This window comes from Seriola dumerili, unplaced genomic scaffold (assembly GCF_002260705.1).
Source record: "Seriola dumerili isolate Sdu_G_001 unplaced genomic scaffold, Sdu_1.0 BDQW01000066.1, whole genome shotgun sequence".
Classification (NCBI taxonomy): domain Eukaryota; kingdom Metazoa; phylum Chordata; class Actinopteri; order Carangiformes; family Carangidae; genus Seriola; species Seriola dumerili.
The window spans coordinates 4,451,207-4,477,889 of NW_019174321.1; the positions used below are offsets into that span (position 1 = coordinate 4,451,207).

At 38.2% G+C, this 26,683-nt stretch overlaps 4 protein-coding genes across 4 annotated transcripts; 2 read left to right on the forward strand and 2 right to left on the reverse strand.

Annotated features, from left to right (window-relative positions):
* The first annotated feature begins 1,247 nt into the window (after positions 1 to 1,247).
* On the forward strand, positions 1,248 to 6,571 carry LOC111219391. Its single transcript, XM_022742052.1, has 6 exons — positions 1,248 to 1,452; positions 2,380 to 2,981; positions 3,162 to 3,272; positions 3,555 to 3,616; positions 4,650 to 4,910; positions 5,154 to 6,571. The coding sequence occupies exons 2-6, from the start codon at positions 2,390 to 2,392 to the stop codon at positions 5,190 to 5,192; spliced, it is 1,065 nt and encodes a 354-aa protein (XP_022597773.1). The 5' UTR covers positions 1,248 to 1,452; positions 2,380 to 2,389; the 3' UTR covers positions 5,193 to 6,571.
* Positions 6,572 to 8,221: 1,650 nt separating this feature from the next.
* Positions 8,222 to 10,784, reverse strand: LOC111219392 (60S acidic ribosomal protein P2-like). The gene is made up of 5 exons (XM_022742053.1): positions 10,677 to 10,784; positions 8,914 to 9,037; positions 8,758 to 8,806; positions 8,565 to 8,663; positions 8,222 to 8,350 (listed from the first exon to the last, which is right to left on the reverse strand). The coding sequence occupies exons 2-5, from the start codon at positions 9,034 to 9,036 to the stop codon at positions 8,274 to 8,276; spliced, it is 348 nt and encodes a 115-aa protein (XP_022597774.1). The 5' UTR covers position 9,037; positions 10,677 to 10,784; the 3' UTR covers positions 8,222 to 8,273.
* A 3,855-nt stretch (positions 10,785 to 14,639) lies between these two features.
* On the reverse strand, positions 14,640 to 16,605 carry LOC111219487 (adenosine receptor A1-like). Its single transcript, XM_022742174.1, has 2 exons — positions 16,250 to 16,605; positions 14,640 to 15,276 (listed from the first exon to the last, which is right to left on the reverse strand). Exons 1-2 carry the CDS (start codon positions 16,603 to 16,605, stop codon positions 14,640 to 14,642), a joined length of 993 nt encoding a protein of 330 aa, XP_022597895.1.
* A 7,468-nt stretch (positions 16,606 to 24,073) lies between these two features.
* On the forward strand, positions 24,074 to 25,935 carry LOC111219439 (adenosine receptor A1-like). Its single transcript, XM_022742116.1, has 2 exons — positions 24,074 to 24,436; positions 24,662 to 25,935. Exons 1-2 carry the CDS (start codon positions 24,108 to 24,110, stop codon positions 25,311 to 25,313), a joined length of 981 nt encoding a protein of 326 aa, XP_022597837.1. The 5' UTR covers positions 24,074 to 24,107; the 3' UTR covers positions 25,314 to 25,935.
* Positions 25,936 to 26,683: the final 748 nt, after the last annotated feature.

A 26,683-nucleotide genomic window follows, 5' to 3' on the forward strand; every position in this document is an offset into this window, starting at 1 on the left:
GATTACCATCACTTCCTGGAAATCTTTCACTGCACTTAATATAGACACTGTTTCAGGCCAATCCCAACTCATGTGAGGTAATAACAGCTTCATCAGTTCATTGGCGTGTTGCGTGTGGTAAATGATTGACAACATTACAAAGGTGAAAACACTGATTACCGTAATAATTAAAATGGCCTGGGGAAAACAATACATGCTATACAACCATGGAAATTCATATTTAAAGCCTCTGCCTTCTAAAGAAAGAGACACTACTAATAGGATATCTGAGTAACAAGCTACAATTAGGGGAAAATCCATTTAATATTCTTACTATTTAAAGTTTAAAATGATTAGGTAATGGACAGAAAACTAATGAGCAACTGTCACGATGATTTATTAAAGTAATTTTTCTATCAATGTTAGAGCTTGTTTTTTTCATAGTAAATCTTTGGGTTTTGAAGATTAACCAAAAATGAAAATAACAGTTAGATATTATTATCATTATTATTATTATTATTAAGAGACCCAGATCTCAGCAGTATCATGCTACCTCACATCCCCGTATTATTATATAGGGTATATACCTGTATAATGTGTACAATGGTTCCCAACATGGGCATAGGGTCCCACAAAAGGAGTAACAAGATAATTATAGGAAATAAAAGAGAATTAAAAAACACATTTCCCCTACACAAAATTTCATTTATTTGTCTGATTGTTTTCAAATAATTTTACCTTTTACTTTTTTTTTTAATCTTACTGGTCATAATTCAGACACACACTTGGTTGCCAGTTTATTATAGCCATAGCTATAACTAATGCAGTCTTATAATGTACAGCTGTCCTGCAATGCATACTGGTCATTTTGGAGGATGTAGTTGGTGATGCTTATATGCATGATACAGAGACTTTGTTATTTAGCCTAAACTCACTGAAATAAATGCACCTGCAAATGAAACTGAGATAGATAGATAGATAGATAGATAGATAGATAGATAGATAGATAGATAGATATTTGCATCATTTCAGCATATGACCGTTTCTTGTCAAACGCAGCCTCTGATAGGAAGTGTATTGTACTTTTAACTTCCTGTAAAACGTGGCCGGGGCCAAAGCACTGGAGCTGACGTGCAGTCGAAGCAGAACCGAGAGCGACGTCGAAACCGTAAACAAGTGTTCAACCTGACGTCTGTGGATTTTAGCGTAAAACCAGGAAGACAGGTGATATATTCCGCTCCTCCGCCCACTCTGTCTTTCTTTGGTAAAGGTGGCGGGAGGTGGCTTCAGGTGAGGGAAGAGGGCGGCGACGTGTCCAAAAATGGATGAAGTATGTGAGCAGGTAAACTCACTCCGGAGAGTCCCTTCCTGACGAAAACAGATGTTTTTAAGACAAGCCGTCGCCAGTCGCACGCATTCAACGACTACTACAAACTAACACGGAGCTCTGAAGACTCTGTGTGCGGGGACGAGGTGAGTCAGTTTTAGCCTGTAGGATTGAAAAACCACAGTCCACCTTCTCGTCTTACACTTCTTCCTGCTCTGAATTTTTATTTTTTATTTTAATTTTAATTTTTTTTGTGTGTGTGTTTGAAAACCTGTCTACATTTCTGTAGCTTTAAAATCCATATATTTGCAATAGAATAGATTAGAATAGAATAAGACTCAACAAGTGTATGGTATTGTATGGTGTAATTATGTAACAAACAAGTATTGCTCTCTGTGTGTAATTTAAAGATGACATGATTATCCATTAACCAATAAGTCACTTGACTTAAAATTAACTGGCAGTTGTTTTAATGACTGATTCACGTTTAAATCATTTTAAAGCAAAAAAAAAACTACTTCTCTCATGTAATGTAAAAGCCTTCTGTTCAAGTAATGTTGAACGTCTTTGTGTTTGTGGCTGTTGGTCAGACAAACAAGCAATTTGAATAAGTAAACATGGGCTTTGCAAAGTTGTGATGGATGTTTTTCACTGTTTTCTGGCATGTAATGGATTCAATTATGTAGACAAGAAAGTGATTGGCAGGTTAACTGATAATGAAAATAATTGTTTGTTGCAAACTTGATAGTTTTTTAGGCTGCAGCTCATTGTTATTTTCATTACTGAACAACCTGATAAGTATTTTCTTGATTAACTGATTACATTTTTAGTTTATGAAATGTTGAAATAGTGAAAATATTCCCATTATATTTTCTAAAACCCAAGTTAATAACTTCAAATTGCTTGTTTTGTACGACCAACACTGCAAAACCCAAAGATATTTACTTTATTATTGATCAACTTTTTCAAATAATCAAATAACTGTTTCAGCTCCTTGTCTACATGAAGCACAAGTGAAATTCAACAATCCAATAACCTATTGTATGTGTGATGTTGTTTTCTTCCTCTCACAGCCATCTCACTATGGAAACAAAGACAGAAAACCAAAGGCCCATTAACGGCCAGTTGATTTCAGTACCTCACAGGGATACAATCCGCCTGCTGGAGGTTTACGTCAAGCGCAGCCTCAGCCTAAACGATGGGGCGCTGGGCGATAAGAAGGCTGAGAAGAAAGAAAAGTGGGTGACAAAAAGGATAAGACGACATTCCAGCGACCCTTCCCTTCACCTGGCCGAGGGATTAAACTACAGGGAAACTGTTACACTTCCTGTGGTCGAACCTCCCGCAAATCAGCCTAAAAAACATCCTGAAGAATCAGGGAAAACGAGCAAAAAATCCAAGAAGAATAAGAAACCCTCGTTTTGGAAAGTCATAGTTGGCTTTTTCTCTCGGAAGTCTAATGAGGACAATGACGAAGCGCAGGACAGTCCTTCAGTGACGGCGAAGGACTCGGCAGCGGAAGAGGTCTCTGATGCTGCGCCCGCCTGCCTGCCTACAACTCCAGTCACTTCGCAGAGGAAGAAGTCCATGAGAAGAAAGTCCATAAAAAGAAGGTTCTCCAAAAGGCGACTATCTCTGATCAAACCAAATAAACCTGACATCACAGAAATTGAAGGTAAATTGTGGGATTGAACTTGACTGGATAAATATACTGCATGTGTGTGATTATAAAACATGTTTCAGTGTTAAAATACTTGTGTAATCAGAATTAGTAGAGATCTGGGTCATAGCACTGTTGTAAAACTGCTCATTAATGCTCAAGTACATTTACAAATAACTGAATGTTGCTTTGCAGCTGTCGTCAGCGTAGAACCGACGTACTTATACTATGAGAAGGTGTCAGAGGAACTGGAGAAAATTGTCCACGAGGTTAAAGAAAAAGAGGAAGAACAGCGTCTCTCAGATGGTGAGAAACAGCTTCTCTTTACGCTCATTAAATTATCATCAAGTGTGAATAATGTCAACTGCATGGCAACAATTTAAAATAAGTATTGGCAGCAAAAGTTTAGTTTTTCAAGTTTTTTGCTGTTGCCTGTGTGAATTTATTGCAACACATCTACTTATTCTACTCAAAAATGAGATTATATCCACTCAAATAAAATCTCTATACCTGTATTTTAAAGAGTCTGCTGTCATGAAGTGGTTCTCCATGTTGATCATACTTCCCCTTGCTTTTGTTTTATCTCAGAGGAAGTGATCAACAGGATCATTGCTTTGACAAAGGAGCAGGGTGACGCCATAGACGACAAGGTTGGTATTCTGCTGTTGCTTTGGGTGAAATAATTGAATTGATGACACTACAGTTTAGCTGTTCATAAAATCATGCATTCAGTTAATCATTAAGGAATTAACGAGGCCGAGTGTTTCTAACAAGCAGGTTTGTCAAAGTTCCCTCAGCAGTTTCAACAGAAAGTGAAAGAGCATAAATAAACCATAAAAGGTACCATAAAGTCAAGCAATAGAAAGTACAAACTCCATGGTATGACTTCATATTAAAGGGAGAAGGCACCCACCCTGTATATAGAGTTGTACATCATCAACCTTTGGAATTTAGTGGGACGTTTTTAACTTTTCTGGTGCAGGAGCATTTCCTCAAGCGTCCATTTTTATCTCTCGGTGAGTTAGATATTCTGTGTTCCTCAAAAGTGCCTGGAGAAGCCGTAGAGAGCGGGTTTGTAGTATAGATAACAGAAGTGAAAGTGTTAAAAGAGGAAGCAAGGAAAAGCTTTAGAGAATAAATTCTTAGTGTGTGGTCATGTGGCTGCTTTGCTTTAATGTCTCATAAAACTGATAATTACACAATGGATTTTAAATGTGTGTAGGGCTGAAACAATTAGTCGACTTTTTTTGATAATCATTTCATTTTTGATGTGAATTTGCAATAACATTCGATGGCTACAGCTACTTAAATGTGAGGATGCGCCGCTTTACTTTGTCGTATGTGGTTGTAAACTGAATATATTATTTCAGTAAATTGTGATGAGCATTTTTCAACATTTCCAGATATTTTTAATTGCCAACAATTTCTAGAGAAAATAATCTGCAGATTAATCAATAATGGAAACAAAAAAATCTTTAAATTGTATGACTATTGAACGCTGCTGAAAAATGATATCTGAAATAGTGAAATGATCTTGATGTGATGTGAAAATTCATCATCTGTATCCATCTGTAACCCCTCTGGGGGTCATGGTGGATTTTTACTTTTTACCACGAACATTCATAAGCAGTAAATCAAAGTGTCTGTAGTTACTGAGAACCTTCTTCTACTTACCTCCCCCAGCTGAGAGACAACCCCACCCTGAGCAACTTCTTCCAGCGGATGTCGTACTCTTCCTTCCAGAGGCTGGCCGATGCTTACCTAGAAAACGAAGCAACACCGACCCACAATCCTCCCACCGTCCTACCGACAGCACCTGAGCTTGTCAAGCTGGCCTTTACGCTGGACTTCACAGCCAGGATAGCCGGGCTCTCCAGGCAGAATATAGGTCACATTACCTACCTGGGGAACCGTTATCTACAGGACAGATTTGAATATAAACAGGTAAGAATCAGGCATAAAGAAATATGGCAGAGGAAGTAGACACAGTGTTCTTCTTATATTATTTAACCCATGTATAAGCATAATATTGATTCAATTCTCCCTTAAATGGAAATGTCACAGCTCTTTGCCTTGGATTTATTTCAATATGTTGCGTACATCTGTACATATCTATTTGAACAGTGACTGAGAAAAACAGGCTCACCAAGACGTTTTGTTTAAAACTCTTTTTGTTCTCTTTTGCAGGCATGTACAGATCATCCATGGTCTGACAGTGATGACTGAAACATAGCTTTGCAGGAACACCACAGATGTGGTTAAGAACGTGTTGCAAGCATCAGTTCCCTTTACAAACATTTTTTTTTTCAAGATCAGAGGAGCTGCCTGACACAACTTTTAAGCCCATGTACAGGCACAGAATTGTTGCCATTTTCATTTTTAAACTGAAACTGTTTTTATGTTAGAGAAATTGTGTAATTCTGTTGCAACACAGTGTTTGCTGTGAGAAACAAGTTGAATGTCTTTGGCAGATGCTTCTCTAAAGTGAAGTGCTGACTAACGCCTTTGACGTGACACATCAACTTAAATACAAAAGTAAGCAGTCTTAAAACATGTGGCGATATTTCAGAATCACAGATGGCCGATTCTACTAATGACTCTAAAGATTTTGATAAATCCAACACTGGATGAGACATTTTCTGCACATCGATTTGTAATATCATGACATAGCAATGCAATAACGTTTCATGTATATAAGCTACACAACTGTGCAATATGGTTTTTTTTGACATTTCTAGGATTTAAAAATTAGTAAAATGTATTTAATAGAAACTAAAATGTGAAATGATGTTAATGTTTGTTGATATGAGTGCTGGCATTCATATTACATTCTCAAATAAAAGATATTTAATTCACTGTGGAAACTGTAATTTCCTTTGTCATTATGAAACTATATATCAATGTCAAACTTTATTCTTTGTTAACTGGACTTATATCTCCATAACTGTGCAACTCTTCACGGTAAATAAAGCAATACAAAATCAAGTCTTGCTAAGACAGGCCTCACTATTGGCACTCTCAGCCTCAGTCCACCAGGAAAACAATCATCAAGCTCAGACATTTTCATTCCAAGGAATCAACTTCTCCATTTACTGAGGGGAAGGTGAAATCTAATGGAATGAGAAGCGTCAAACAGCTGCAGGCTAATATGTAGTGTCTTGGACTTGTTAAGGAAAGTCAAAGACTTGTGGATGTGAATACCTCTTTTTATGACTGGTGGCGCTATCGTTGGGGTCCAGCGCCCTCTTGAGCTCTAAGGCAGAGTGTCCTTGCCTGGGGTCTGTAAGTTCAATTTAAAAGCAGTTAAAAAAAAAAGAAAAGGAAAGGACACAAAATTATATTTATTTTTCAGACTTTTTCGAACCAGTGACAGAGGTCACAAGTAAACACTACCTCGTGTTACGGGGTGAGCACCGAAGAGGTTGGTAAGCACTGCTTTAGGAGATATCATGTAGTAATGTAGGGCAAGAAGGGTGGAGCAATTGACAAGACTTTGACTCTGCCACACCTCTGTACGTACGGAAGCATGTATTTTTCTTTTTAAAAAGCACATTCCTGCAACAACCTAGACTGAAATGAACATGTCATGACAACAACTGCTGACACCTACAAAACACCTGAACTGATCAACCCACACTGTGCACAGTGTGGGTTGATCAGTTCAGGTGTTTTGTAACAAACCACGCACACAGGAACATAAGGTAAAAATAGCTTTACATTGATGTGTTCATATGTGTTAAGAACATTGATCTTGTTGACAGCATCTATCATAGTCTCCCAGCACGGAGGCTGCCAGGCAATTATGAGATGGAATGTGACAGTCTGTCAGTTGCGTGGTTACAGCATGCAGTGATGGCTCTCACCTGTGGAACAGGTTCCCCTGCAGGCAGACGACTTTTCCAACAACACAGAGGACCGACTCAATATCCTGCCACATCTAATGGGCTCACAGGGGATTTTTGTGCAGCACAGCGCTATGCAACACATGCACTCAAACACACCAGAGAGCAGAGGATGGCAGAGAGAAAGATGAAGGAACCCCTTGGTGAACACAGCAGTCCTAGTGCCACATGAAAGTCATACTGTAAATGTAACTGGTGTTAATGTGAACCGTGAGGCCAAATTAATTAAGTTCAGGTATGTTTTTTTGTTCATCAGGTGATGTGTGAAGCTCAACTTGCTTAATTTGTTGACTAAAGTTCAGGTGACCATCAGGTAAGAGAAAAACAAGTGCAAGGAGGCAGACAGTGGAAAAATTAAGGTCACATTTCTTCCAAGGATTACTAATCTGTTGACAAGTTCAGTGACTCAATGCTGTCACGCAGTCAAAGCTGAATTAAAATGAAATTACCAAAGATGCATTGTTAAGCGATTGATGACTCACGTCTTATACAATATGATGGACCTTTTTCACAAAAGTCTTGGCTCATAAAAGGAGTCAGTCATAACAATGACAGAATATTGCACTGTGGTGCCCCTGCACGCCCAACACCACGACTCTAGACAGCAGGCATTATTAATGTTGTTCCTTAAAGCTGTTTGACAAGCCAAAATCTTTACCAATGAACTTACATATTGCTTGAGGAACATTACCTACTGTGACCTCTTCTCCCTTTAATTTGTGAAGTTGTATATTTCAAAACAGTTTGACAATTACCTGACCAAACATTTTAACTAAAGTCTGTCTTTGCAGAGGTGGAAATCTGTAAACTGTCCAACAACAAAATATGAGTGGTTAGAAAGACAACTGAAAAATTACAAATGGAAAATCACTTTCTGGTCCTTAAAATATAGGCCTGTTTTACTTTTGTTTACAAACCACATCTTTGTGAACCAACCCAACACCATTACAAAACCTTAACTTTGGTAATTTAATATATGAAACGCTTAAAACTGTCACTCAAGCTGTGGCGTGACAGTAGGTTCCAAACCTGTTTTGAATTTTAGTGCTGCGGCTACATTTGGGTTCGGATCATTGCTTGTCCCTTTAAGTCTATGCCATTATGTGGTTTCAGTTATCTGTCACCAGCAGGACAGACTGACCACATGCAGAGTCTGGATTGCCTAATGATGACGGGTTGTCCAGTCTTGACTATTTTTAGCAGGCAACAAAATAGCTTTCAACATCAAGCCCAGAAAGCCAGACAATTTATTTGTAGAACACTTAACGCTAATGTCTTTAGGAATAATGACCCATGTGCAGTCATAAGTTGTAGGATATAGTTTAAACTAATTAAAGGACAGAAACACAATGATTTGTGTAAACCTTTTACATTTTTATTGCTTTTTAAAAGCAGAGAAGGCAGATTAATCAAAGAGTCCAAAACCCATATCTTCGTCTGACTCCTCTGATTCCTCTTTCTTCTCTTCCTTTTTCTCTTCCGCTGGAAACGAGACAGATGAAGAAAATAGTCAATACTACAGACAAATGTCAGCAAGAATATTCAGCAGCACTGATATCCAATATATTCATTCGTACAGCTTTATTTGAGAGGGTATCATAGTATTTGTATTGCTATTGAAATGCAATAATGTCTGTTAATAACATTTAGGACTTCTTTATCCATTTAAGATAAGAACAAGGGGGGATATACGTACCAGCAACAGGCGCAGCCCCAGCTCCAGCGGCCCCACCAGCAGCAGCGGCAGGAGCCGCCACAGCACCACCTGCTGGTACAGAGGCTAACTTCGAGAGGCCTGTGGGAAAAAAAAGGTAAGAAATATCATTTGTAGCCACCCTCCGTGTAAAACATCTTGAAATCTTTAGTTTTGTTTATTCAGGGGCATTTACCTGAGTTCATGACTTCATTGATGTCTTTTCCATTCAGCTCACTTATGACCTGCAAACAAATATATAAGATTTAACTTTAGAAACAGGGCATCTTCACTGGAAATGAATTTGAATAGTTTTGGTAACTGCATAATATACTGTTGTTAAATGGCATACCTTGTTTAAGCGTTCATCATCAGCCTCAATTCCCACGCTGCCCAAGATGGCCTTGATGTCCTTTGCAGAGGGGCTGGTGTTTCCACCGAGTACAGCCAGGAGGTAAGCGGCCACGTAACGCATTCTGTATCGACACAAGAAATACAAAATAACAAGTGAACAATTTGCAAGTTATGCAACACTGACGTCTAATCAGGGAGAGTAAATGAACAAGAGTGACACCACAACTTTGAGGCTTTAATGTGTCAAAACCTGCTGGAACTTTGTCATCCATCATGTTTTTCAAGTGATTCATAATGTCCTACAAATAACTTAAGACCTTACTTGCTTAGGCATCTTAAATAACTCATTCCATAATCCACAGCTGAAATAATTAGACAGTTAATGGATCATCTGATACCAATCTGCATCTATGTTAATAATCATTGTTGGTCATTTTTCAGGATAAATTGCCAAACAATCACCAGTTCCTGCGTTTCAAATCATCATTAGGTTAATGAGATTTGCTACTTCCCCTACCTCTATCACTGTAACATGAATATCTTTGAGGTTTGGACTGTTGGTTGGACTAAACAAGCAACGAGAATATGACAACTTGAGCCCTAGTAAATTATGATGGGCAATTGTTAACATTTTACTAACCAAATAAATAATCATGCGATTAACTGTTGATTGATCAATCACTCAATCAACAGCAACGATTTTGGCAAAAGATGTATAGAAAAATTAAACCATTAAAAAACAACACCTCAAGAATTTAATTATTTACAGTCCTAGTCTTGTTAGTTGCTGGGTCTGCAACTAATGATTATTTTTATTATTAATGAATATGCTGATTATTTTCTCAATAAATGGTTTGGTCTGTACAATACACAAAAATAGCAACATATTCAATATATTGTTTTGTCTTTGACCAACAGTCCAAAAAACATAAATATTCTATAATTCTATGCATTAATAATATAAAAGATTTATTGCAATTGACAGTTAATTTTAGCTATAATTGTGGTATAAAGAGTCATGACAGTGGACATACATTTTCGACATTATACTGTATTAAGTGTTGTATTCTTGAACATTACTACAAGTTTCTGTATTCGCTAAATGACCCAAATGCAATAGTATCCTGTCAATAACAAATAACTTGCAGCTTCTAATCACCACTAGGAAGCCGACGTACTTTCTTTCCCTCCTTGATAAGTTTCCTTTTAACTTTATCTATATAATGATAATGTTGTGTACGTACATTAAGTAAATACTGTTAAACATACAGAACTAAAGCATAAAAATAACAGGAGGTATTTCAAATTACTGTAAAAAAGTCAAACTATTGTGAGCAAATCTGCTTGGGAGGAGCCCAGTTTGACTTCAGCTTAGCTAACGTTAGCTTCGGCTACCCGTATACTAATACGATGTTAAACTTCAATCACACGCTGGTTAGAAAACCCGAATAATAAGAGTGTTAGGGTTTTTGTCGTTAAGAGTGTCAAGAGTTTTTATTTCGCTGTCCACAGCTGCTGTAACAGCCTCTGTGACGGTGTTGAACCGTGTTAGCTGTGGTACATGTGATTCGGAGCTAACGGAGGCAGCATGGCGCCCAGTGTTTGTCTGCCTGTCCTCCATTTGTGCCGAGGTTCTACTCCAGCAGCGTCACATTTATCCGTTATTTAAAGCAGCCGTACAGTATGTGTCGTATTCAGAACATTGTGATACACAGAGTAATTAACGCACACACAGTTTACAAAGCTGAAATCTTGACTTACTTTTAAGTCTACACAGACACGAAACGTCGGTCACGCTAGGAAATCCGGGAGAAAGAGGGGGCGGTACCAGAGTGTGTAGAAGAATGGAGTGTGTCGATTTAATTGGTCCATTTGGATGACAGACACCTACGTAAGCATTTCAGTGACGAGACCAGGACCTAGGGGTTTTCTTTTCTGCATAAAAATAGCACCTACAACCATTACACCTCAGGTTTGTTTTGCTTAGCTTAATACTTACTTACTCAAACGTATAACTTACTGTAATTAGTTTATGTGTGAAATTTATGTTTCATGTCATAACCTTCTGATTGTAATGTGCTTACTAAATTAAAGTTCTGTAGGATTGGTGGATTAATATACAACAGATCCTAAACAAGAAGGGCCACATCACTGTCAAAACTGTTTTGGGCTCAATCGTGCCTCTCATTCTTTGAAAGGACATGGATTATTTTAGGTTTTACAACAGTTGAACGAGGAGAACAGAGTCAATTTAGAGACTTTCATGTGTCAACCTGCTGGGACTTTGTCATCCATCCATTTTTGTAACTTAGTCAAAATAGTAAAAGTAACCAAAGAAAGCCCTACTTGATTAGGCTGGGTTTAATGACATTTTAAATAGCCAATTCCATCATTGAGATTAATTGTTGATTAATTGATCAGTCAATCAAAAGAAAATTGATCTGTTTCAGCTGTTTTGATAATATGGATATGACCAAGACGAGGGAGGAAAATATACAGTGTTTTGGATAGAACTGTGGCTCAAATGGCTATGTATGAGAAGGAGACATACTCTAAATAGTTGATTGACAGATAATGAATTGATTATGAATTAATTTAGTCATTTTTCAGACAAAAAAGTCACTAGTTTCAGCTGTTCAAATGTGAAAATTTGCTGCTTTTTCTGTCTTGATAGTAAAACAGAATAACAGTTAATTGAATATATTTGACTTGTACTGTCTGTTCTGTTTCCCCAGAAAACTGTTTTCAGATTAATCAAGAAAATAATCCCTAACTCAAAAATCAATAATAACAATAATCCTTAGTTGCAGCCTAGTTGCAACATTATTTATTATGTAGTTAGAATATAAATAATCATTTTCTGAACACTTTCTATTGAAATATAAAATACTGTGTCATTTAGATTATTATTTTTTATTAGTAGCAGTTTTAACCCACTATTAATTTTTTTTTTACAAATAATACAATCGAATTATCTCCAATGACAGAAGGATATAAAAACTCCATGTGGCTGATGTATATGTAATTCTTTTGAGCGAATGAGTAGAGGAGAATGAGTTTATCGTAGCTCAATTTAATTCCTTGAAACCCAGTAATCTCCCCATTATTGTCTGTTAGATGACTTAAATTTGTGCCAGTTATCACATATTTTGTATCTGCTCTGATGCCACTTTTAAAATTAAATGACATTTTATTGAGAATAAAACTGGCATGCACAAAAACTAAAACTGCACAAATGAAAGATGACGACCAGAAGGTGGAGATACTACAAATCTTGTGTGTAGTAGGACAGAACAATGATTCAGTTAATTGCACACATCATTTATTTCCATTAAGTCACCATCAAAAATAAAGTTCAGAAATCATTCATATATTGATGCATCACTAGTCAAGATGTAGCTATAAATGAATTCTTTACTGGGCATTTGTAATGCCACATGCACCTAAAACATTGTATAAAACACAATCAAGTGTTCATCCCACACAACAATACTGGGTACACTCAATAGATTAACAGTTGCTCTATTATCAAACTACAATTCAGCCAGCTGCTCCTGTCTCTCCTGTGTGAAGAGCCAGTTGGACACAAAGACCACCGAGTCTGACACAAACTCTGCGATCTTCTCCACGTTCGTCACATACCACATTTTATAGCCAAACTCTCCCACTAGCATGAAGAAAAAAATGACCAACAACCCGAGGAACATGCGGTCCATGTAATAGTTTGCCTTTTCTCGGAAGGTCCACTGCTCCCAAGGTAGCGCTCGCCGGGCTTCACTGTATTTACTGAAGTGCAGTAGGGCTTGCTGTTCGTCATCCAGCTCTTCCTCTGGAGCCTCCAGGTCTTGGCCATCCTCTGCTCCATCTGTGTCAGCCATTTTATAGTGGTTTGGTTCTGCAAATGAAAAGTTTCCTTTAGTCCTCTGAGAATATTTAAATGATGAAAATATTATAATTGCTTTCAGAAATTAAAATACAAATAATGTCTTGAATGAAAATTCACAAATTTTTCAAAGTCTTACCTCACACAAGATTAGTCTAGGATAGCGATAAGATGAACACAAAAAATAGAGACTCTTGGCTTTTTGTCTCCACTCCTATACCATGCCTGTGGCCCTGTAGCCTCCGGTAGGCCACAAGCTACAGCGGCGTGCGGTGTGAAAGAAGTAAATGCCAGATTGGATACGTGGCACCTACCTCACTAAGACGTGGGCTGAGGATTAGACAATACTCAGCAGTTTCAAATCCCTCAACAAGGATGAAGGTTAGGTGACAGATGGTAAAATACGTATTGAGATGATTGTGAGCGAGGGACCGACAGAGGCAGAGAGATAAACAGTGAAGGTTTTGTGTGTTAAAGTCTCAGGTTGTCAGTATACCTGGCAGGTGAGTGTATATAAATCTGAGTTAAATAAATATCTCTCTGGAGCCGTAAGTACATACACAAACCTGGTGATATCATATCACACATCAAATGACAAAAAACATTTAAATGTGAATAGTCTATGCCAGATTAGACCTTTTTATATGTATATTATTGATATGATAAGAAGTGTGACTGAAAACAGGCAGAAGTCAAAATGATGACAAAGCAGAACTGATGCAGCTTTAGCAGAAGCTTTGGGGTTTAGTGTAGGAATAAATCACTTCACCATAATGGTCTGCGGGTAATTTACTGAAATGCTTTAGAGCCTTTTCAACAATCTGCCATAGCTATTGAAATATGGCTTTAAACCAGCTGAATTAGCTAAAGAGGTGCCTGCATCCTGTGATAAAGAGTAATGGCTGAATTGCTTTGATGTTGCCAGAGTTTTGTTTCATTAGGTTTAGTGACTTCACTGTTAATTTACATTCCTGGCAGAGCCTTTTTCCCTTCTCTGTATATTGAATGGTCTTCTGTGAAACATGAACACACTGTACTACTCTCTATTGATCTTAACTCAATAAATCTTCCCGTTCTGATTGATGCTTTTCTTCACGTGGTTATTCAAACATCCAAGCTTAGCATTCCCAAATTAACTCTTGGTGTTAAATCTAATCTCATTTTTATACTGCTGGCATGTCTTTGTTTAGCAATGATGGTCAGTCAGTCTACTGACAACTGTGTGATGGATTCCCATGAAATACTGCATAGACTTACCTCCAAATATCTGCAAAAATAATGCTGTTAAGTGCTAATTATAAAATGTTAGCGTGCTAACATGATAAACTAAGAAACTGAGCATAGTGAGCATAATACCTGCTTAGCATCAGCATGATAGCATTGCCATTTCGGCATGTTAGCACTTTGCTCAAAGCACGCAGAGAGTTGGTGCCATGGCTGTGGACTCTCAATCTTGCAATTTATTTGAATTGTTGTAAATGTGATATAAAGAATGAGTGTGTTAAACCATGTAGCTATGCATGTTTATTCTGGTGAAGATACCGACAAGCTTTTTGAACATGAAACATTTGTTGTATTACTTTTTATGTTGACATATATTTTATAATTCAATATGAATCAATTAAGAAAGCATTTAGTGAAAACAAAATTATGCAGAATGATGGGGATTTTTTTTTTCTCAGTGCAGGTTCATTTTCTTAAGGTCTGACTCAAAGAAATGTGTCCAAGTGCTTTGTTGTCTGTATTGATTGGCTCATATTCCAAATACTACGTTATCCTGTGAGTCTCATCACTGCACCATCTCACTGTAAGCAGTGTACCCAGAAGTACTCCGGTCCCTGTTACAAGTTGGCATCCACTTTCTCCGTTATGGCTGGCGTACTGGTGGGGCATGGGGTGGGCTCTGTGGATTTACATAACATGCAGCGGCGAGTGATCTGGACCAGCGTGACACGGAACCGCTTTATCCTGAATGCATAAACCAATGGGTTGAGGGCTGAGTTCACATGGGACATGAAAATCCCTATATATGTGGCAAACTTTGGTAAGTAGCACTTTGAGCAGAAGAAGTCGATGCAGTTTATAATGTGTATCGGCAGCCAACACACAGCAAAGAGGAAGACCACCAAGGCCAGTGATTTGGCCAGCTTCAGCTCCTTCCGATAGTACCTGTCCCCATCACAAGTGGCCTCAGCGCGTCGGTTCAGCTGCCGCCGGATCACCCTAAAGATCTCTGCATACAGAGCGATCATTATGGTCAGCGGTACCACCACCCAGCCAAAGAAATTGAAGTACACCATGTAGTCCATCCTTATGACAGTGGTGAATTTGCAGACAATCTCGCTGGAACTGCTGCGGTTTGCTTGGGCATCACGGTTATTCCAGCCAATCATTGGAACCAATCCAGTGAGGAAGGAGAGGATCCAACAGAGACAAACTGCCACATATGCCCTCCCCTGGGTCACTATGATGCTGTACCTGAATAAGGATGTTAGACATGGAATGAAGACAAGAGTTTTCAATCAATCATGCATTGCAGTGCATTACACTACTGTAATAGTGTTTCTTTGAACAAATGCCAGCCTATAGATTTCTGTCCAGAAGCATCTTTCTTTTTGACATCAGGCTCCTCCTGCTAAACAAAAAGTCGTATGGGAAACTGCCAAATCTCTTAACAAACTGTGCCCATGTCAGTTATTTAGGCAGACAAGGACATTTTAATTTGCTTAAAAGCTTTTAATGTGCAGTCCATTGATTTGCATTAAACAAGGAGATGGTTTATATGGTGTCATGTCAGACCTCAACACTGAGAACCACTTGCTCCTGATTGACTCTCTTCAAGATAAAAACACACATTTAGCTCTATGATGCTAAGAAAAAGTGTAAAGATAAAAAAACGGAGACTATTGGTACTACCACTACAATTATTTGTTCTTCTAGAATATTCTTGAGGCAACTTTAGAAAGTAGCTTCTTCATAAAAGTAAGGCGTTTTGATGTTCAATTAAGAGACTGTTACCAACATGTTAGTTCTGAGGTCAATCTAAGACAATTTTGTAATATGACATAATATAAATAAAAGTTATTTGTGTTGATTTGACTAGGGGAAGAGACACATGGTGTAATGTGATGTCAACTGAAGTCTACTGTAATCAGGCTAATGATATGAACATGTGAGTGACACATATTAGAGTGGGAAGGGTCTAGATTATATCAAGAAGCCTGTAATTGACAGTAATTATAACCAGTAAGAGATAATGTTAACATCTACTTCCTCTTGCTTTCAGTAATGAATATTTTATGCTCTTACCATAAACAGACTGTCAGTTACCATATTGATACTTTAATGTCATCACAACATCCATCAACCAATACAGTCTTCCTGTCAAAATCATGAGTTAACCTGATTACACCAGTCAAAGTGTAACTAAGCGTTTTAAACAGTTCCTCACCTGGTGGGAATCTTGACTCTGAGATATCGGTCAATGGCGATAGCCAGCAGGGAAAGGATGGAGCTCTGGGTGATGATCAGCAGAAGGCAGGAGAGGAAGAGGCAGGTGTAGAACTGAGTGCTAAATCCCAGACTGATGATAATAGCCAGAGGGATGACCAAGACTCCCACGGCGATGTCAGCCACGGCCAGAGACACGATGAAGCAGAAGGTGGTATTGCGGAGAGCCCGGTTCACACACACTACCACCACTACCAGCACATTCCCCAGCACAGAGGCCAGGGCAATAGCTGTCTCAATGGAGATGTACACCATGTCCACATGCTCCCGAGACTTGATGCCAGGAGAGGAAGACATCTTCCCTGTTCACTACAGATCTATTTTACCTTTGCTCAGATTGTGAAAAAAATTAAATTGGTTGTTGAAACTTCTTGTCTCCACTTTGGGTTTTGCATCAGCATAGAAACATCCTCCATTATGTATATTTTCTCGCTCAAAGAATAGCACTTTTGCCACGTTTACACAATGATTGGCACCTGTGCTCATGAAAGGATGCTGAACGATTAATCCTCCGTATGTTGTTGAGGGTCTGCACAAGACTGGCTACCAGAGCATCACCGCTCTTCTACATCCTCACTCCCGCTCTCTCTTTTTCACTCTCTCACTAGTCTGTAAAAAACGAGTCATAAAATTGAGGGGAGGGACTTTGCTTTCTGCAGCACCATGCAGCAATAGTTTTGCTCACATTAAGTGTGTTTGCGTGCGTGCGTACGTGCGTGCGTGCATGCATCTTGTGTGTGTGTGTGTGTGTGTGTGTGCACGTGCATGTGTGTGGTTTTTGAAAGGAATTGCAGTCCTTATGTAATAACTGGAAGGATGCAGTGTTTGATAATGTTGTTAAATATAACATGCACTCAACTGAAGATGGATATGCATTTGAGCTGATTTTATCTTGTGCCACACCAAAGTTGAGAAATGGTGTCAGTATTACATAAGTTGTCCAGTTGCTCCATCAGACAGAACTGACAAGTTGACAGACTGACAAGTGACAAGTGCTATTTGGTTTTTTAACTCTTAGGAATCCAGTATTAGTCAACATCACTGTGATGACAAGACTGGTAAGGAATGGTCTGCCACATCACCCATCGTAAAACCACAGTTTGTCATTTTTACACTTAGTACAGACTAAGCAAACAAGAAATAACTTGTTAATCTGTGAGCTTTAGAGGGTGCTGTAGGTGCTGACGCTGCTATATTTGGACCAAGCCAAGTGGTGTCCTGCTTCCAGTCTGTATGCTAGGGTAAGCTAACCAGCTGTTGGCTGTAGCCAGTTATTTGGAGTCATGTAATAACAAACTAATGGTAGCTGAAGTCTAATTCATCACTTAACACTCATTAACATCAGTAAAAGCACATTTCTGTACAGTATTTTAAACTTTTAATCACAATCCTTCCCATGTGGTGCAAAAACCTTTTAGTCTTTTGCCATTTTTGAGCATCTGTGACGTCATTATGTATACATTTGAGTGTTGTTACTTAAAAAAGAATTAATAAACGTTTAGGGTCTCTCTCACCGGCTTGCGTTTAATTTATATCACTTGTTCTTTATGTTGTTCTTCACAAAATTTAAATCCAACCTCTCTGTGTCTCGGACTCTGCAGGGTAAAGAGCAGGCAGGAATTAGATCCAAAAGTTCAATTACTTACAAAAACTTAATTTAATTGTCCATCTGAGGCTGAAAAGACCTTGGCAGCAAGCATCACTGAGCAAGCAATCACTGAGATGGTCTGCAGTTGCTTAAGCAAGTGTATTCAATGGCTGCCTGTAAATATATTCAGTCTGATCACTTAACTTTTTTCTGTTTTTTTTTTTCTTTTCTTTTTTTTTTTTTTAAGAAAATGATGACTCAGCATGTTGTTTTGGGACGCTGCCTATGATCTCAGGCTCTGGTGAATGCATTAGAGTGTTCATGAGCAGACCCTGAATCAGTTTTATTAGGCTTCTGTCACCCCACATGCCTTCATTAGCTCAAGTGACAGAATACATGCATTATCACGTCTGGAGACCCAATGACTATAAATGTCAAAAGTGACAAAAAAAAAAGAAAAAGAATATTGCAGTATGTATCAAACATACTGATTCAGCACTCAAGAACACCAGTATACTGTGTTTATTGCACTTTTATTGTTCATCCATCTCTTTGTTGCAGTTTGCTTGTTCCTTTTTTCCTCTTGGATCGATACAATGGTGTAAAGAATGATCTACTGTGGTAGTGTGGTTATATATTAACATTTAATGTAACATGACTGAGAAACTGATGGTGCAAAAGTCTAACTGACAATTGTAACAGTAATGAATTTGATTATGGTCTTGCAGGGATCCGCTTGCGCATTTGCCACAGGGATTACATGACAGTAAAGCTTCTATTACCGGTTCCAATTAACAAAATTATTCTCAACGTCCTCATCGAGCATGGCAGTTTAATTCAGAGTTTATAATGATTCTACTGCTATTCTGTCTCTGTTTGTGTCTATATTAATTGGTCAACAGTCAGTGACAATCAGTTTTCCAAAAGGATATGAGTGTTCAAATGAATAGGCTGAATGGAATGTAATCAAAAATAAACAGGGAGTGGCTTTGAATATTACTGAAAATGTACAGACCAATTCCCTGTACAGCGGTGAATGTTTCTCACGAGATCAAGTCTGCTTGGCACGGGCTAGTGAGCGTGTTTGTTGTTTGTTTGTCTCATGCCTCTGCTTTTGGTTAATTTGAATATGGTGTAATTATTATTTTGTCACCACCACCATGTAAAACAGGTGGTGGATTTACATGAAGTGACTATGTATGGACACTGCGTTGGTTATCTTATGTGTTACAACTGTGATAGGAAAAACTGATGCAAAAGAGAAAGAGAGAAACATGACACATATCCTCTCTCTCCCATCAAACCAAAGGCAGTTATTGTGCAGATAACGTGCAGGGTAGAGCACAGAGGCTCTTTTGCAATCAGTTGAAACAGCAAAAAAAAAACCTAGGCTATTAGAGGACAGAAAGATAACATAATACCGCCACCCAAGGTTCTCCTTTCACTTCTGCACTACTGGCCGACTTTGCTATCAGTCAGGTGCACACCCTGTATAACACAATGTCACTGAACATTAATAGAATGCAAAATAAACCAAGAAATTTGTCAGTCCGTAGACAAATGCAGCAAATTGCTGCACTTTGTTTTGATTTTGAACGGATAAAAAATATATACACTTGGGATTTTGCCTGGTGAACAATATTGATGTCTTTAACAACCATTAAGCTTATGTTAAAATGTGAGCATTAAGGGCAAGCAATGCAGGTATTGCATATGCTATCTTGTACGGGTGTCAAGCATGGATGTATTACAATCCTTGGTGTCAAGCAATTGCTTAAGTGTGCTTGTCAACCTGTCCTTGACTCATCTTCTACTTTTCTGAGATCAGTTGTGATATTGCACTCATTATAGGCATGTGGAGAAGGGTGTGGAAACTTAATTGGCTCATTATAAGTGCTAATAGGCAGCAGTCGTATGTAAACAAGCTGATTGCATTGATTTATCATCTCTGTGCAAGATCTACAGTAAGTTTGAGAAGTTTGAGACAGAATATTGTTGCACAATTAGCAGCTCCTTCCAGGAATAGCTCAGTATGTAGGTTCATAGCTGGCGAGAGAGAGAGAGAGAGAGAGAGAGAGAGAGAGAGAGAGAGAGAGAGAGAGAGAGAGATAGCATGAGAGTTACTTAGCAGTTAGCAGTATAGCTCTTAATGTACAGTGCACTTTAGGCTGTTACAACTGCAACTACAGCTACAACTCCTTAAGACCCAAGTTCCTGCGTCTGTGCTTCCTAACTACAGTGCAGACTATGAGCCAAGAAAGATTAACAACAATGAGGCTGGAAAATCATTACTGGAGTGTGTCATTGTCAGTTAATGGTAAATATTTTTTTTGATATAAGTGATTTTTATGCATTTTTCCTCCATACTGCACATTTGATATGTTGACTGTCAGTTAAGAAGAATAATACTAATACTTCTTCAGCCAGGAGGAAGACAGGTGAAGATGTCCAGCCAGAGAGCAGCAGCTTTCAGCACAGGAAAGCCCTGAATTTATAAGAGAGATTTGCTACTGCTACTTTCATGAAAAGGTAAGTTTCAGTCTGGTGCACATTTTTAACAGTGGTGTATAAAAAGCTGAATGAATAAGTTTCCGGGCAGGTTCATTAAAGTTCATTAATTCAAATGTTTTTTTCCGAGTCGGAGCGTGTAATTTCCGACTTTCCAAACTGTCATGAACGCAGCATTAGGCCTACACGCCAGACTGATGTCAAGGTAGTAGCTCACCTATGTTGAGGATGGTTTGTTCATGGGGATGGAGAAAAGTAAAACACACGAGAGTTAACAGGCGTCAGTTTTTCGGGTTTTTGGAGATTTTTGAGTGTCGCTGATTTGAGGTTAACTACTGTTAAATGAGCGTTTACCCACTTGAAGTTTTGACCCCTTGTCAGTTCGCTTTTTGTCGCCAACAGGTGAGTCAGTTTTGATTTATTAAGCAGTTTTAACTAATATCTTTATGTTTTTGTCTAATTAATAATTTTCAACGTTTTGACATTAACTATCTTCTGTTCCCCTCCTGTACGTTAAGATTACTTTATCTGTTAGCTAGCACATAAATGATGCGGTCTAAAGAGAGAAGGGGAAGATTTGTTCAACATATCATGTAGCTAATGCTTTCCCCCTCACTCTAGCTAGGCAGCTAACCGCTAATGTTATGCTAACAGACCAAATCAACAAGATGTAAACATCAGCTGCTTTCTATTCCCTCTCAGAAAAGTACTGACTCAAACAGAAAACAACAGAGGCAGCTGTAAGGTAAGGAAATTTAAAATACACTGTGTCTGTGAAAGTAACAGTTGTGTTTCCATTTTGTGGAGCTGAATGGATAAAATGAACCTTATATGCATCTTCATTTGCAGTAATATTGTTGTCAGCTGCTTGTGAAAAAATGAGGGTGATTTTAAAAAATAATGTCATGAATTGTTGGTAACTCCATACAAAGTGCAATAACAGAGAGAACATCAATCAAATCAATATTTGACCCAACTTTGCCTTTAAAACAGCAGCAGGTCTCCTCAGGACACTTGCGCAGTTTTTTAAGGTAGCCTACTTGACCAGTACGTTGTTGTATCTTGGTGAACTTGCCACATCTTCTGTGGATTTAAGCTGTCTCAATGTCCTCTGTCCCTTCATGTACTCCCAGACTGATTCCAAAATGTTGAGGTCAGGGAGGTCAGGGCTTTCTGGCGAGTTTCATTTTATTTATTTTGTGAGTTTTGTCACATCTTGGTGTTCTCAATTGTCAATTTTCACGTTCATGGTTGTGATTTAAGGCATGTTTGCAAAAACCCTTTCCAAATTGCCACAGTATACAGTACAGTATGCCTGTAGAACAGCAGTAGCATTTTGCACTGATTTAAGTTTAGTGTTTAGTGTTTAGTTTGTGTAGATTTCTAAGTGTTATCTTGAGGTGCCAGGGCAGCAACCAATGTGTGGATGTTGGTTGATTTCCTGGTTTCATGTCATGTTTGAAATTGTTTGATAGCACCTTTTTCAGCAAGAACTTCGTAGTTCCTTGTGGTACTGCAGCTGTCATCGCTTTCATATTTGGCTGTCTGTTTTATGTGTAATGTGGTGTACTTTTTCAAGTCATCAAGCTCATCTTTTTTTATTTGCTGTGCTAGCTCTGTAACACTGGGCTTCCCTTCATGGTAAGGAAGTGAAATTGGTGACCTTGTTACATCATCATGAGCTTCTACACAGTGATCACAAAATACTTGCATCTAAGTCCGCTGTCCTCGCAACAAACTTTTCATCACTGTATCTGTCAGACATTACCAGCTTTACAGTATGAGAGGAAACTGCATTACACCACGGAGAGAGTTATTATAGGTTTTCATTTCCTGTTCAAGCTGCACAAGAGCGACATACACATTTTATGTTGTCATGTAAAAAAAAAAGTAAAGTAAAACATTTTAGTGGTAGCAAAAACCTGCTGCTCAGAATTAGTTTCTCTTTGACTCCTGAGAAATATATATACATTAATTCTGAGATACATTTACCACTCCTTCACTCCACTCCTTAAATTCAAATCCTGTGTGATGGAAAAGTGTTAATTCTGTGCATCACTTGTAATGCAGATAGGATTTAAGTAGGGTGGCAAATAACAATTATTTTCATAACTGATTAATCTCCCGATTATTTTCTCGAATCATTTGTTCGTGAAAACATCAGAAAACTGTGAAAAAGCTTATCACAAAATGCTGAAGTATAAGGTGATGTCACACACCAAAAAATCCCAAATCCCAAAAATATTCAATTTACTCTTATATGAGACCAAGAAAAGCTGTGAACTATGACTTTTAAGAACCTAGAACCATCAAATGCTTGGTGTTTATGCTTGGAAAATAACTTGAACAATTAATGGAGGATAAAAAGAGGTCAGTGTTTTTTTTTTTTTGATCAAATCCTTGATTAGGGGTTTGAGGTTAAAGTCACAACCTGGTGACTCTGAGTGGTGTTTGTGAGCTGTCATTTCCTGGAAGAATATTCTGCTTTGTTGAAGGCAACCGCAGTGTGACTTCAAAAATTGTATTTAACAAAGGTAAATTAAGGCAGTTGTTAATGTGGTGGCTTTTTTATTTTATTGTCCTTTTTTATATAGTTTGGTAGATAGCTTTTCTTTACATATAAACAAGCTCAATGATTTAAAGTGCAGTAAGAAATGGTTTTATTACTGAGACAATTTCCAAATAATCTGAAGTCTCAAATGTAAGTTAGATTAGCTATGTGACACGACCACAACCTGTATAACCACCAGCATGGATGCAAGACACCACATGGGTGAGAAAAATAAATGCATTGTTAAAGTTTAGATAAACATCATGGTGATAGAAGCGTGGGATATTTTTTAAGAACTGCTTCCACTTCATAAGTATTCACAACATCTCACAAACACTCATCGGTCCACACTAAAGACCCCATAACAACAAAGCAGAACAAAACGTTAGAAATTTTTTGCAAAATTATTAAACACGGAAAATATTGACATGAGTATTCAGATCATTGGCTTTGACATTTCAAATTAAACTCAGGTTCCCCCTGTTTCTCTTGATCATCTTTGAGATGTTGCTACGCCTTGATTGGAGTCCACCTGTGGTAAATTCAATTGATTTGACATGATTTGGTAAGGGGCGGCAGATTGGGTCGAAGGTTCATCTTTCAACAGGACAGTGACCCTAAGTACACTGCCAGCGCATTGCAGGAGCTTTTGTTGAGCATGTGTTGGTTGTAGAATTGTTGTTAAGCTTTGTTTATTAGTATTGAGGTTGTTAGACTGGCCCTCGGGTAGAGAAAAACTAAAACTGACCACACACACATGCAGAAAACTCTTTGTTTAGATCCGCCATGAACAAGAGTCCTGTTTGGCTGTTTTTTTGGTTTTAGGACAGAAGTCAGGTTTTATTTTCATTTTTGTTTAAAATGCTAGTTGAGACTCTTCTTTATTTTTTTTTTCAACCTACATTTTGACCTGGTACAGCTATAGAAGTTAAATACAACAACAAACAGATATATAAGCATGCAGAAAGTACACATGCAAAGCTTGCAGGAAATTTTCATAAGGTGTCATCATAGCTTTGAAAAAAAGATGAGTGGCCACGGACTTCCTCAAAGGTTTCACAAACTCGAGATGAATGTTAAATGTCAGACTCAGGCACGCAATCAGACGAGCGGTACCAGTAACCATCAAACATTAGCCAGATAGGAAGCACAATGAGTGTGGGTGAAGTTATCTACACGTTGGTGGAGTTGCTCATTGCTGTCAGCTGCTGTTTGGGTAATTTGTTGGTTATTCTGGCTCTGTGGACCAGTAAAATCATTCAACTGCCCACCTTCTGCCTGATTGTCTCTCTGGCTGTTGCTGACTTTTTAGTTGGCTGTGTAGCCATACCGTTGGCTGTGCTGGTGGACGGACGAGTGAAGACTTCATTTCATGGCTGTCTCTTCATCAGCTGTGTGGTCATCCTGTTGACCTTAGTCTCAGTTTTGTGTCTTGCGGCTATTGCAGTGGACCGTTTCCTCCGGGTGTATGTCCCTCTCAGGTATGAAATTTTTTTTCTAGATGGTTTATTGTGCAGAGAAAAGTGAAATAGTGCTGCTAAGCATAGTTGAAATGCTTTTGAACTTTATCTCAACCTCTCTTTTGCATGGCTTGCATAACAACAAGCTACAATGACTTCACTGTGTTTTAATATAATTTCTAATCCTACTGCTAATTTTTTGAATACACAGTTGATTATATCAATAATTAGTGTTTTTTTCTTTAGGTACAAAGCGACTGTGACACAGAGACATTCATGGCTTGTGGTAGCAGCATGTTGGTTTGTTGCATTACCACTAAGCTTTGCTCCCATGCTAGGGTGGTACAACCATGAAACCTTCTCTTCAGTCAACTCTACCATCGTCTGCGAGTTTATGACAGTGATTCCCTTGACATACCTGGTTTACTTCAACTTTTTTCTCTGCACTTTGATACCTCTGTTGGTGATGACTGTACTGTACGGCTGTATATTCTTTACCATTCGGGGAAACCTCAGAGGGAAACCAGGCAACAGTGCCCAGAAACAATCTGAGAACTACCTAAAGAAAGAGAAACAGCTGGCAGGATCTCTGTCCCTGGTATTGGCCCTGTTTGCACTGTCCTGGCTTCCTCTCCATATAATGAACTGCATTGCTTACTTTAGTGGACAGAAAGATTTTCCAGAGCCAGCTTTCCATGTGGGCATCCTGCTTTCTCATGCTAACTCAGCTGTAAACCCAGTTGTGTATGCGTTCAAAGTACAAAAGATCAGGACTGCATACTTGAAGCTCTGGAGAGAGTATGTTGCATGTGGAGAAGAAACTCAAGGACCACAGTCAAGCCAGACGACAGACAACAATCTCAGCAGTAACATTAACAGTGTGGCCAACGATGACTAAAGGCAGATTTCCTTCTTTTGTGTGCGTATTCTTAAGGACCAAGTTTGATTGACTCTTCAGTCTAAAACACTGTAAAACATGTTGACATCATGTGAAAGGTAAACAAAGCTACTTACAGTAATTTATACTGAAATCCGAAAACTACATGCTAGTTGATGTTGAGGATATTAGTGTTTACTGATACAGTAAACAAATGTAGGCATGCACTGAGAAGGTCTATTATCTGTTATTTTCAGGAACCCTGTGCGTGTTTGTGTGTCCACTATGTGAGTGCATGTGGCTGAGTATGCATGTGTCTGTGTGCATTGCGAAAACTTTCTTTCAGAGGAAAAGGGCAGCTTTCACTTGTTTTAAAAGCTTTAGTTTTTACACAGAGTTTCATATCACTGTTGCTTTTCTGTTTCTGTTCAAGTTCCAGTTCTTCATATTCATTTGAATAGAAATCTCACTGTCTTGGAAAGTACCATCACTATCTTAAAAAAAAAAAAACTAATAAATTTGGACATCTGAAACATGATATCATAATATTAGGAATATGTGGAGACACTTAAATGTGTGTTAACAGATGTTAAATCAGCTACATAGTATTTTTTTCATCTGTACTTTGTTCTGCTGTTAGATTGGATTCAATTACATACGAATCTGTTTTAGAATATTTGGTTCCCCTATGTAAATGGAGGTAGACAAACTATTACAGACATTTCAAAACAGTGCAGTGTGACAGAACAACACAACAAAGTACAGCCTCAGAAATGACCAAAGGGTTAGGAGAAGTAATCTCTCACACAGTCTCAACAAAAAGTGAACCTTACAAGTCCAGTTTTGCAACATTGATGCATATCTGACAAACTGAAGATATCAAACCTAATACCTGGTAGTGTTATTAAAATGACAGCTCTTGGTAATGAGCGTTTTTAAATCACTTTTATTTTTGTAATTTTCTTATGATGTACAGTATCCTAACAAAAATGAGACAGGGCAGTGACTGACATCAATTTAATTCAATATAACCTTCTCTTTGGCTCATTAGCATTTATTTTATTTTGCTGGTATATTTTTTTTATGTTGATGTTTGTCTCAACTTTTTCCCAACCTTTCAGCTGAAGTTAATTTAGTCTGCACTGTATGTTGATTAGATTTTTATCACAAGTTTGCAGGTTTGTGGTTTGGTAGTCAAGCTGTTTCATTTCCTGACTTAAAGAATCTTTGCATTGCTCAATTTTCCTTTGCACATATAGTGTAATGACTCTGCAGTTATATTAAATATGTTTAGTGTTTACGAACACAGTTATTTTTAGTGAGTATTTACTTCTTTCCTGCCGTAAACGGTTTATACGTATTTATGAGCCACTATAATCTGGCAAAATGTA

Excerpts from the sequence above, each read along its gene's own strand:
- LOC111219391 (XM_022742052.1), top strand. The coding sequence starts at position 2,390 with ATGGAAACAAAGACAGAAAACCAAAGGCCCATTAACGGCCAGTTGATT. Across the intron at positions 2,982-3,161 it reads TGACATCACAGAAATTGAAG|CTGTCGTCAGCGTAGAACCG; the intron begins GTAAATTGTGGG and ends GTTGCTTTGCAG. Across the intron at positions 3,617-4,649 it reads GTGACGCCATAGACGACAAG|CTGAGAGACAACCCCACCCT; the intron begins GTTGGTATTCTG and ends TACCTCCCCCAG.
- LOC111219392 (XM_022742053.1), bottom strand. The coding sequence starts at position 9,036 with ATGCGTTACGTGGCCGCTTACCTCCTGGCTGTACTCGGTGGAAACACC. Across the intron at positions 8,807-8,913 it reads ATGATGAACGCTTAAACAAG|GTCATAAGTGAGCTGAATGG; the intron begins GTATGCCATTTA and ends ATTTGTTTGCAG. Across the intron at positions 8,664-8,757 it reads CAATGAAGTCATGAACTCAG|GCCTCTCGAAGTTAGCCTCT; the intron begins GTAAATGCCCCT and ends TTTTTCCCACAG.
- LOC111219487 (XM_022742174.1), bottom strand. The coding sequence starts at position 16,605 with ATGTCTTCCTCTCCTGGCATCAAGTCTCGGGAGCATGTGGACATGGTG. Across the intron at positions 15,277-16,249 it reads AGAGTCAAGATTCCCACCAG|GTACAGCATCATAGTGACCC; the intron begins GTGAGGAACTGT and ends ATCCTTATTCAG.
- LOC111219439 (XM_022742116.1), top strand. The coding sequence starts at position 24,108 with ATGAGTGTGGGTGAAGTTATCTACACGTTGGTGGAGTTGCTCATTGCT. Across the intron at positions 24,437-24,661 it reads CGGGTGTATGTCCCTCTCAG|GTACAAAGCGACTGTGACAC; the intron begins GTATGAAATTTT and ends TTTTTTCTTTAG.